This window comes from Balaenoptera ricei, chromosome 19 (assembly GCF_028023285.1).
Source record: "Balaenoptera ricei isolate mBalRic1 chromosome 19, mBalRic1.hap2, whole genome shotgun sequence".
In the NCBI taxonomy this organism is placed as follows: Eukaryota; Metazoa; Chordata; class Mammalia; order Artiodactyla; family Balaenopteridae; genus Balaenoptera; species Balaenoptera ricei.
The window spans coordinates 36,512,194-36,524,385 of NC_082657.1; the positions used below are offsets into that span (position 1 = coordinate 36,512,194).

Here is a 12,192-nt window from a genome sequence, read left to right on the forward strand (position 1 = left end):
AGCAGGATGAAGAAACCAAATATTAATATATAGGAACTTAGGTCCTTAAGCTCCCTGGCCTATAGCAGGTACTCAAGAAATGGTCACTATTTTGAAAGTTATTATTATGGATGATGTTGGATTTCTAGAGGAATTCTCCTTCACTACTTGTGCTTTTGCATATCCTGGGGTTCCCTACAGGATTCCATTTGGAAAAGGGTAATGCTGCCAGAAAAGTGTGCCCCTCCACTGCAGAGCAGCGAGAACTCCCCAGGGCCCTGCAGAGGGAAGTCCCGGATGGTTGGCCCTGTCCTCCCCTGCCCTGCCTGCCATTCCTCCCAGGCCTACCCGTGATGGGTGCCAGGCCCAGCTCCAGGACGTGGGTTCTTAGCCTGTTAGGACACAAACCCCTTTGAAAAGCTAACAAAAGTTATTAGGAAGCTTCTCCTTAGAAAAGCCAGCATGCTCCCAAAATTTAGTTCCAATTTCAAGGGGTGGTTGTGACCCCCTTAAATCTCTGGACCCCAGGTTAGGAGCCCTTTCCTGGTGTGCCGGCTTCCCCATAAGAATGGCCATAGCTAGGAAGTGAGGTCACTGACTCCTGTCCAGGCACAGGCTGGACATGTTACATACTTTAGTTTATTTATTCCTCACGAGAAATCTGAGTGTAATCCTACCCCCATTTTATAGATGAGAAAATTGAGTCTCAGAAAGGGTAAGGGCCTTACCCGAGGCCACAGAGCAAGATTCAATGAATAGCTTCTGTTCTCCCCTTTGCACAGAATGTCTTCGAGTCCTCCCTCTGCCCCCTTGTGAGGGGATGAATGAATGAATGAATGAATGAGTGAATGAATGGTCTAGTCATGGGCTCAGGAGCAGGGCTGTGGGTGGGTTCAGCCGCAGGGAAGAGGGAGCGGGGCCAGTGGTGATGTAGGCGTGCTGGGCCCTTAGCCCCATCCCCGACCCACTCCACCCCACAGCAGATGGCAGGATTCCCACCCCCCCCCCACCTGCCTGGTTGCCCTGGACCCTGTGACTCTCTAGGTGAGCTCCCCTCAGGCCACAGGCCCGTCGCAGAGGGCGACAGCTGTGGCCACTGGGGCCAAGGTTGGGGCATCTGTACTGAGAAGGGACTTTCTGGACCAACAATCACTCTACAGAGAAGCCACCTTGGACACAAGTGGCCTGTTCTAGCGCCAACTGGAAACAAGCACGTGGAGGAGGTGAAAGTGTTGACAGCTGGACTGAGAGCATTTTGTGTCACTAGTGGGCACAGCCCAGGGCGAGGCAGGGCCTGCCTGAGGGGACTCACTGACCCCCTGGGCCTGAACTCCTCCTCCGCCTCTCTGTCACCACAGCTGACCGAGTGCCGGCTACGGCCTGGCACGGGACCAGTGACTCAGATGCACCTAATCCTCACAGTTACCTCTTCAAGGTGTGGAGCTCCTATTATCAGCCCCATTGGGCAGATCAGGAAACTGAGGCTCAGAGAAACGAAGTGACCTGCCCATTGCTAGCAGGTGGCAGCGCCAGGAGTGACCTCCGGATTCCTGTTGCTAAAGCCTGTGCTCTGAATCTCCAGGCTCATCCCTGACCTTGACCCTAAGTGCTTCTGTCTCCTTCCCACTCTGCCTTCCATCCTCCTTATCACACAAACCCTCTCTTGACCTTTTTTTTGCCCTCACGGACAGGTCCCTAACCCCTAACCAGTTCATCTGTCTGCTTCCTGCCTGTCCTCCCCATCCATCCTCCCATCAGCCACCATTGGGAAAATCATCTTTCTGGGATCCCCCCGGGTCCTGTCATTCTCCTGCTTAAAAGGCTTTGAAAGGCAAGTGGTGAGAGTGTAAATGCAGCTTTCAATAACCAACCAAGCCTCAGAAATGAGGTGGCATACGGGAACTCTCTGTACTTTCCAATCCACTTTTCTGTAAACCTAAAACTGCTCTAAAAAAATAGTCTATTAATAAAAATAAGAATAATTTTTTAAACACTTCATAAAATGTTCATACCCTTGGCCCTGCCATCCCTCTGTAGGAATTTATTATGAGGAAACTGTCAGACCAGAAGACAAAGATTCCTAAACACAGACACTCTCTGCAGCATCACATGTCATCATGAAAAAACTCGAGATAACTTAAGTAGCCAATGACAAGGAAGGAAATGGCTAAATAATTGGTGGTATCTCTGTGTGGTGGGGCATTGGTATCATGGTTTTAAAAAATTTACTGATGGGAAAATATGCACAATATTATGTTATTCTATTTCTTTGTTGGTGACAATTCTTTTCACATTTTCACATTTCTAAAATAAAGATTATCTTATTATCCATGTATACGTTTAGTGTAATATTTCCTTTTTTTCCCAAAAAGCTATATTGACTCAATAATGTATCATAATTAACTGCATCTTAGACTCAAAGAAATGGAGTATGTTCCTGATCTTTCTTTTATAATCAGAATATATATATGTATATGAACAGTAAAAAAGAGACTTTTGCTGGTTTTGCCTAGGGCAGCTCTATCCAATAAAAATATGATGTGATCCACATATGTAATTTAAAATTTTGAGCAACCACATTTTTGAAAAGTAAAAAAATTAATTTCAATAATGTATTTCAGTTAACCCAAAATATCAAAATTAATATCATATGCACATGTAACCAATATTTTAAAAATTAGTAATAAGAGACTAATCCAAAACCTGTGTGTTCTCTACAGCTGCAGCGTATCTCAGTGGCCCTTGCACTTCAAGTACTGAACTCGGCAGCCAGTGGCTTCGGGATTGGCTCAGGTGGGAGGCTGCTCGGCAACCCGGCCCCGCCTCCCTCTCTGGATCCTTCCACACACCCTGCCCCCTCCAGCGACAGAGGACCACTGGCTCCTTGACTCCACTATTTCGCAACGCCACACCTTTCTTCCTGCTGTTCCCTCCCCCCGGGATTCTCTGCTCCTTCCCTCCACCTACCCAGGCCAAGCTCAAACTTAACCTTTCAGAATTGACCGTCCCACGCCCCCCTCCCCCCACCCAGGGCACCGGGCAGATGGTACCACAGTTAAGACTCTGTCGTCATGCTGTCTGGGTTCAAATCCCAGCTCTCTGTGTGACCTGGGGAAGTCACTTCACGTCTGTTACCTCATCTGTAAAATGGGGATGCTGATGGTTCCTGCCTTGTGTGATTGTTGGGAGGATTAAGTGAGATACTATGTGAAGTGCTTAGAACAGGGCTGGTCTGTATAAGCCTTCTCCAATGCTTGCTATTATTATTATTACTATCAGTGTCGCCATCATCAACATTTGAGCATGGACCTCTATGTGTGGCAGCTCTCTGGACTGGCAAGTAGATTTCTCCTTGTTCGCCAGCTCCTCCACGGCTAGCAATGCCCAGGGAGCATGTTAAGCTGTATTCCCTGGACTTCTTCCCGCACAGCCGTGCCCACAGGGTGGAGGAGTGGACACGCACGCGCTGTGAATTGGCCAACTCAGTAGACTTTGGGATGCTGAAAGGATCTTTCTAGCAGGTCTTGTTCATGTCTGCCCCCTTTTGCCTGGCACGTGGCAGGTGCTCAGAAAATGTTAGATTAGTGAGGACGTGGAGACTTGGCCCTTGAACCTTATCATGACAATGATTCTTTGGGAGCAAGGTGGCCTCGGCAACATGGCGGCAGTGGGACTCCTTTCTGGAAGTCTTGGTACCGTGAATTATTAAGACACAGGAGGAAGACTGCGGCTCACCTGTTTCCCACGCCATCGTAAACCCAGTGAGTGGAGCCAAGGCCCTCATGGGCTGAAGCCCAGTAATACAGACATGAGTTCACATGTAAAGTGTAGAGCAGGTAGGCTGTGGTCCTGATAACCCTGCAAAAGAAGGAAAGGCATGAACACAGTAGCAGAAAGGGCGGCAATGACATATCACCCCAGGGGTCAGAACTGCAGGGAACAAGCTAGTCTTCACCTTTCCCAGAGCCCACCTCAGAGACCTCCCTGTCGGAGCTGCACGGCCCTGCCCAGCTGTCTGGTGCGATGGACACTTGACCGATGGGAACCAGTGGCTGGACTGGGCCAACTGGCTGCTCTATTGAGACTGTGCTGGTTACGAATGGTGATACTTGAACAGAGAGTTCTCAAGACCGGGGGCTGGAATAGGCACAGAGCTACATGTGCAGACAATTCCAGGGAAGTGGAGGAGCTGAGTGGGGGATGCATCGGGGCGGGGGGCAAAGAAGGGACAGATGCATACAGAGAAGCGCTGCCCCATGAGAGATGGGGAGAGGAGCCCTGTCCCCGAGCGTGGCCTGGCGGGTCCTGGGTCCCAAGCTTGGACATCTGAAGATGGCCCACTGTGTCCATACAGCCACTACCCCCGTGTTTGAGCGGTTAGGGGGGTCAGTTTCCTGAGCTGAGACTAAATTGAGGCCCAGCTCCCTGGAAATGCAGGGGAGCCGTTCATGTCAACCTACGTGAGCCCTCCTCACAATTGGGGGAAACGGGACATTCCTGGTTCTCTAAAAAACAAACATCCCTTCGCAGAAGGGCCAGGAAGAGGCCTGGCTTCCGGTGAGTGGCAGTGGCGAGGGAGCCTGGGGGCCAGGGGAGCCCGAAAGGGGAAGTGATGGGGGTAGAGAATGCCTTGCTCCGTTCTTGCTGCAAATGTCCTGGGGCATGTGTGTGCGTGCATGTGTGTGCGTGCATGTGTGTGTGTGTGTGTGTGTGTGTGTGTGTGTGTGTATAGGGGTCTCACCTGTAAATGTAGGCTTTGCTGAGGATGGATTCCAGGCGGTCGTTAAACTCGAAGAAGGCCACGTACTGGGAGAAAGAGCAAGGCATCAGGGGCGGCCCACTGCCCTCACCTCCCAGACCATTCCCCACAGCTGCCAAGACTGAGGGTTCTTTCTGAAGACCCCTGGTGGGGGGGGGGGGTTGGAGAGTGAACATTCAAAATCAGTGGTCCTTAGCCCTTTGAGGCCCCTCTTCCTTGGAAATTACATATAATCATGTTGTCACAGTTTGTGTATAACTTCAGGGGACTCCTAGACCTTCCAAATCCTATCGCGAAACTTTTAAGGTACATGCATCCCAGGTTAAGGACCCTGTTTTCAAGGTTTACTTATAAAGACAACAATTATATAAAGAAACAGCCGCTCGCTGATCTCCTCGAAAGGCTTATTTATAATAACAAAGTGTAAGATAACTGCCCATTACTGAGCCCCTTGTATGACCGCACTTTATACACTTTACCTTAGCACTTATTTACATATATTATCCTTCTCCTTTTACAGAGAGGAAACTGGCACTCAGGGGAGTTCAGGAACTTGCCCAAAACACACAGCTGGTAAGTGACAGAGCCAGGGTTCGAAGCCAGATCACACTCAAAACTGCAAGCTCTTTCCACAATGTTACACTTGCCTCTAGATCTCTGCACACATGTTGTTTGACCTTTGAAAATAACACTGATGAAGATTCCCTGTGGGCCATGCTAGCTATCACCCCGGTGTTCATTCTAATTCCCATCTGGAGTTTGCACTGGATGAAGGACCACGGACTTGGATCCTCACCGTGGACCCAAAGAGTTGCATCCTCTGAGTCCTGCTAGATGTTAGGTGCTTGAGTTATGTTCACTACTACCACGGGGACCAAGATATGGATCCAGCCTCTGTATTTGGGGTAAAACTTGGGCTGTGGATCTAACCCTCTTCACTCTGATGTATGGCTGTAAAGCAACCTCTGCCGCCCCTGGAAGGCTGGCACGTGTCAAATAAGACTGGTGCCACTTCCAGTTTCCCTCTTCCTCTGGGCAGCCAGGAAGCTCAGAAGCAGCTTTCATGCTCAATTCCAGATATGTTTGCTTTTCATCGAGGTACTTGCATTCTTCCAGCTTTTCTCTGCCCTATTTCTCCAAGTTATTAAGGTTATTGCGTTTGCCTCTTTTGTAAATTCCCTCATTACCATTTTGGGGAAGAAGCATCAGGTATTATGTAAGGAGAAAGATGAATTTACTTGGTCTGCCAGAAAAATCCATTTGTGGGATACTGAGTGCTCTGACTAGCTGTCCACTCTGGTCATATTAAAGGATGTTGCCAGGTCTCCACTCTACACTGTGTCACCCTCACTGAGACATTGGCTCTGCCCCGGTGACAGGAGGAATGGTTGTAGTGACACTGTAATGACAACAACTAATGATGAAACAGGTGTCGGGCTGCATGTTCAAATCCATCCTGGGCACTTCCTGGCTCCTGTGACCTTGGGCAAGTCACCCAAGCTTTCCAAGCCTCTGTTTCTCCATCTTTTAGATGAAGACCATCATAAAGCAGAAGTCTCTCTGTTGAATCTCTATAGCAACTGAAAGCATAGACAGTGGAAACAGGCTGCCTGGGTTCAAATCCAGACTCTACTCCTTCCTACCTGTGTGACCTTGGGCAAGTTACTTAACCTCTCTGTGCCTCAGGCATCTCATTTGTGAAATTCTGGTACTAACAAGACTCATCTCATGCTGTTGAGGAGCAGGCACTTGTAAAGCCTCCAGAACAATATCTAACACATAGCACAACTAAGAAGCACTAACAATTGTAAGGAATTTCCCATCTCCCCTCGGGGCCACCCTTCCCAGATGCCTCCTGCTCCCCAGTGCTGCTCAGGCCAGACATTAAGATGCCACTGCAGGTGCAGAGCACGGAGGAGCTGAAGGCCTTGGATAGTCTTACCTTCAAACAGCGGGGCAAGCGCAGGAGGGGATTCACACCGAATTTCAAGTAGAGAAAGTCCAAGGGCAAGAGGCAGAGCATGTCCATCTGAAATCCCAGCAGGACACAACAGTGCATAAAACAGTATATAACTCCCAGGGTTGTGGGATGGGGTGAGTGGCAGGGGTCTCCACCTTCAATGGAAAGGTGAGGTCAGAATGCCCCTGGAGGGGCTACAATTAGGGCAGGAGGCATCCTACCAACGAGCTCCAGCCCGTGCTGGTCCTGGTGGGAACCACGTCACATCGGCCCCAAAGCACCCAGGGACCCCAGAGACCACCTCCCAAGATCCCTGGCACACACCTTAAAGCGCTGAGATTTCAGATAATTGTTGCGCATCTCCTTTTTGTCTGTCTGGAATAAAATGGAATACTGACTGTGAAATGGTCTGAGAGCTTAATCCCTGACCCCATGGGAGCAGCAATGGAAATCCCTGAACAACCTCCACCTTCCTATTGAAGTAACATCCCCATGGATGTGTAGCAGAATGGACCAGCAGAGCTTCGATGAAAGCCTCACAGTCTACAGATAGGGAGGTCGAGCTCCCGGGGGTGGCATGGTGGGTGAGGGGGGAGGCTGTCCAAGGTCACTCAGCTCAATTCCAACTTCTTGGATGGAAAGCAGGGACATTGAGCTTATTCTCTCTTACCTGGACCATTTGCAACCTTATTCACTGAGGAGCTGGCCACTGCTCTGATCAGACCAGGAAAGAGGTTGCTCAGGGAATTCTTTTTCCTCTAAATTGTTTTAGAGGCTCAAACTCAACTTGCCTGCACACAGTGGAGCAGGCTCTGCCAGCATGGGATTTTGAAAAGTGACATGCACAGGGAGATGGGAACTCTGCCAAGTCACAATCAGGACTTAGGTTTTCTCCCTAATAAGTGCACCAGAGCACAGGGTCCCAAACTGGTCTGAGTAGTGTTGCAGGAAATGTTGATTGTCAGCAGATACCTGTGCTGAGCATTCTGCATACATCACCTCCATAGATCCTCACAGCAATGGTATGAGGTGGGAGCGATTACTATCCCCATTTTACAGATGAGGAAACTGAGGCTCCAAGAGGTGGTACAGTTGTCCTGGTTGAGCCGAGATTTGAACCAGGTCTGCCTGTTCTAAAGGCCATTCTCTAGGCCACTTCTTCATCTCTCATTCCATCAGGTGGTCCAGGAACCATTTCACCCATGAGCGAGACTTGATGTATGTAATTTGAATGTACCAAAGATGTGTGAAACAAGCAATGGTGCTGTTGAATAAGCATGGGTGGACGTCCTGAGATTTCCTTGTTCATTTAGCCTCTGGTCCATCCCAGCAGCAGGGGTCAGCCCCACGAATGCTCTGGCTGCAGGGTCTGCTCCCAGCCATCACCCCCCACCTGTCTGTGACTCACAATGACGTCCCCGCCTCTGACAAACTGCAGACGCAGCTGGAACACGGTGATGTCCAGGAGGTAGATGAGGTCACACAGGTAATCCATCAGCAGCCAGAGGTGGATGTTGTCCGGCATCTGGTAGGGGAAGGCCCAGCGCACGGGAATCAGCCAGCAGTTCCAGTTCCAGGCCAGCACCACGAAGAACAGCCACAGGATGTACATCAGGCCTGCGGGGGTGGGAGGGGCAGGAACATGCTAGAACGTCAGCCAGAGAAGGGCTCCTCGCCATGGGATGAGGGTGGGGCTTTCTTCTTCCCACTTGTCTGTCTGCACTTTCCTACAAGCACTATATGCGGCCCTTCCGTAATTTGGGGGCGGGGCATGTAAAACTATCTTTGATATAAAAATAAACCACGGCAAGGCCCTAACAAATTGAGTACTCTGAGTAGGGGATATGGGATATGGAGTCACTATTAGTTAATAGACAGCTAACCAGGAAACACTTTTGCTCTCATTCTTGTTGAAATTTTTCCAAAAATGTATTTCCTGCCTTTGTAAATACACAATAGTAAATAATGCATAGAAGATGGACAGATGGATACACAGAAGGATAAGTGCATGGATGGATGGATACTGTAGGTCACCTGGGCATTTTATCATTTATTTATTTATTTATTTTTGTTTTTACTTTTTTTGGCCACGCTGGGCAGCTTGCGGGATCTTAGTTCCCCGACCAGAGATCAAACCCATGCCCCCTGTGGTAGAAGCGTAGAGTCCTAACCACTGGACCACCAGGGAATTCCCCCCACCTGGGCATTTTAAAGGACCAATGGACACCAGGGTTGAAGTCCTGCCCCCCAAATGACTTCTTGTGTGTCCTTAGGAAAGTCCCTCTCTGGCACCTGTTCTGTCCTCCTCAGAGAAGTCATAAGGAGAAGTCAGATAAAAGAGGCAGGGAGCTCCTTTGTAAACTGTAAAGTGCTGTGCACATATGAAGCGTTGTTACTCCTCAAGAATACAAAATGGGCTAAAAGGCAAGTGAGAGGGACTTCACTTTAGATGTTGGAAGAACTTTTCCCCTTTTCTGCTCAGAGCAGCAGCTCTGGGAAGGAGCCAGGAAAAGCAGAGTAGAAAAAAGACTTGGCCAAGAGTCAGGAGTCCTGAGTCTGCCACTGACTAGTTGTGTCTTTAGGCCAGTTAACTTCTCTGTACCTTAGTTTGCTTGTCTGTTAAGATGGGTATGATCTTATGTTCCTAGTTCAGGGACTTTGTTAGTTTGGGGCCCACCCTTGCACTGCCCCCACCCCCTCCCATTCTCCTGCCCTCTCATGTGACATGTGGCAACACCCACCGCCTTCCCAGGACTCACTGGTCAGCGGGTCGATGCTCTGGGGAAACTGGTACTTCTTCCAGGGGCGGCGTTTGAACTTGCAGCAGAGCATTTCACAATAGTGTTCCTCCTCCACCTGCCCCGCTTCAGCTGGCTTCACATCCAGGGCCGGCTCTGGGGCTTTCTTGGCTGGGGCTATGGGATGACACTGTGACCCTCTGAACCAGCCCTGAGGCTCGGGTAGAGGATGCAAAGAGAAGGCTCACAGGACTTCCCTGGTGGCGCAGTGGTTAAGAATCCACCTGCCAGTGCAGGGGACACGGGTTCGAGCCCTGATCCGGGAAGATCCCACACACCTCAGAGCAACTAAGCCTGTGCACCACAACTACTGAAGCCCGTGCGCCACAACTACTGAAACCCATGCACCTGGAGCCTGTGCTCCACAACAAGAGAAGTCACCGTAGTGAGAAGCCTGCGCACCGCAACGGAGGGTAGCCCCCGCTTGCCACAACTAGAGAAAGCCCACACGCAGCAACAAAGACCCAACGCAACCAAACATTAATTAATTAATTAACTAATTAATTATTTTTTTTAAAAAAGAGAGAAGGCTCCCAACTGCAGACTCTGGAACTGAAGCTGAGGGGACCCTGGCACCATCCCACAACCTGCTACAAGCTCTGTGTGCTCTCCTGCAGCAAACCACACAGATCCTCGTTAATAGCAACCTGGGCACCTGCTCTGAAGCTCTTACAGCTACCAGTCTGGGACTGCTTCTCAGGAACTGCCTAAAACGAGGTGTTTCTGGGCAAGTTGGATGTTTCGGTTGAGTGTGTGCTTGTGTGTCTGTGCTTGGACCCCTTGGTTTCTCTGGAGGGCTAGGGGCATTGGTACCCAGAACTTCCACCACCCAGGGCCAGAAATCAGGAAAATATTGTTCTAGGTTTTTCAGAGCAGAAATCTCAGCTGTCTCACCTCTAAAACAAGACACCAAATGGGATCACAGTTTTCCTGTGCATCTATGGTGATGTTGTTGGTGACCTAGAGATTGGCTCTTACAGGTTTAATACGGCTATGTTTCCAGCTTTAGGAGTGTGAAGTCAGGCTCTGCTAGGTCCGCTGTTGGCACCATGAGTTCTAAGGCACAACCCTCCTGTTGAAAAGACCTAGAAAACCTCCCGGGCGAGAGAGCATGGTTCTTATCTCCTCCTGGCACTTTGAAAGCAGGAAACTTTCAGGTAACCCCATAAGAATATTGCAGTGGAGGCCTCTGAAAAATAAGACTGTGTAGTTCCAGAGTGGGTTATGGACACCATCTAAGTGCAAGACCATGAGATACATCCCAGGGTGGACCACCTGCCCTCCAGTGGGAAAGGGGCAGAGGGTCAACAAGGCAACTTGCCCTGTGGGAGGGAGAGCCAAGTACAACTGGATCACTGGTCAGAGCTTTGACATTCTTTCCTCCCCTGGACATGTAGCTAAACCTGTACATAAAGGACCTCAAATTCCAGAGAATGGAGATCTGGGCTTCTCTCAAGCACCCCAACCGTTTGCTTGGGTTCACCCTCCCCAAGAATTGACAGGGGCCTTAAGGGGCCCCACCCCACCCCTGGTCAGGTGGCCCAGCCCCAGCTCTGGACTCACAGGGCTTGGGGCTCTCTTCATCAGAGGTGACATCAGGGTCGATGAGCTTCTCCTTCACCTTCTCCGTCCGCTCCTTGAAAAGCTTCACCAGCTCCTGGAGCCGGTCGTTGATGAGGGTGCCCGTCTGGCTGGCTGTGGAGGCTGCGCGGTCCTGGTCACTGAGGGAACACCACCCAGAGCTGAGCGGGCTGTGTGGGGAGGGACCCCTGCGCCCCCGGGCAAGAGCTGAATCTGTATCCTACCTGGCCTCAGGGGGTAAATCCTGCCCCAGTCTCCTTCTGACATCAAAACATCAAACCCACCTTGATATCTCCTGGGAGGAAATTCAGTCTGGGAGTTACACCCGGGTGCCCAGCTTTCAGAAAATGTACCACGAATGCTCTGATTCAGATGGGCAATTCCAAAAAAACTTGGATTCCACTTGTGATTTAGGGGGAAACTCTGGAACTCAGTTCAGGGCTGTTAGTCTCAGTTTAGGGTTCACATGAGATACAGGACAGATCAGAGAGGGGACAGGGGCTACTTTTTTAGGCTTAGGAAATAGCTGATGGAAAAAACAGTGCAGGGAATTCCCTGGCGGTCTGGTGGTTAGGACTCTGCGCTCTCACTGCTGAGGGCCCAGGTTCAATCCCTGGTTGGGGAACTAAGATCCTAGAAGCTGCACAGTGCAGCCAAAATAAATAAATAAATAAATAAATGTTAAAAACAGTGCAGATACATTACATATTCTTTTAATTTATAGGATTTAAACTGCATGAACTTGCAGCAAGGGAGAGACAGACACAGACAGACAGAGAGAATGAATGAGAGTCTTCCACTCAGTGTGGGTCAAGAGCCCCAGGTGAGTTGAGACGGGCGGCCGTGTGAACCAACCTATGTTCTTTTTTTTTTTTTTTTTTAAATTTATTTTTGGCTGCGTTGGGTCTTCCTTGCTGCGTGCGTGCTTTCTCTAGTTGCGGCGAGCAGGGGCTACTCTTCCTTGTGGTGCTCAGGCTTCTCATTGTGGTGGCTTCTCTTGTTGCGGAGCACGGGCTCTAGGCACACGGGCTTCAGCAGTTGTGGCTTGCAGGCTCTAGAGCGCAGGCTCAGTAGTTGTGGCTTGCGGGCTTCGTTGCTCCGCGGCATGTGGGATC

General features: G+C 50.0%; 1 protein-coding gene across 1 annotated transcript in view; it reads right to left on the minus strand.

Moving 5' to 3' along the window:
* CNGB1 (cyclic nucleotide gated channel subunit beta 1) overlaps nucleotides 1-12,192 on the minus strand; it is a 70,202-nt gene that overhangs the window by 18,490 nt on the left and 39,520 nt on the right. The window contains 7 exon segments of the mRNA XM_059903677.1: nucleotides 3,715-3,837; nucleotides 4,721-4,785; nucleotides 6,681-6,767; nucleotides 7,023-7,073; nucleotides 8,107-8,315; nucleotides 9,458-9,613; nucleotides 11,060-11,217. Of these exon segments, the coding sequence (XP_059759660.1) occupies nucleotides 3,715-3,837; nucleotides 4,721-4,785; nucleotides 6,681-6,767; nucleotides 7,023-7,073; nucleotides 8,107-8,315; nucleotides 9,458-9,613; nucleotides 11,060-11,217 (849 nt within the window).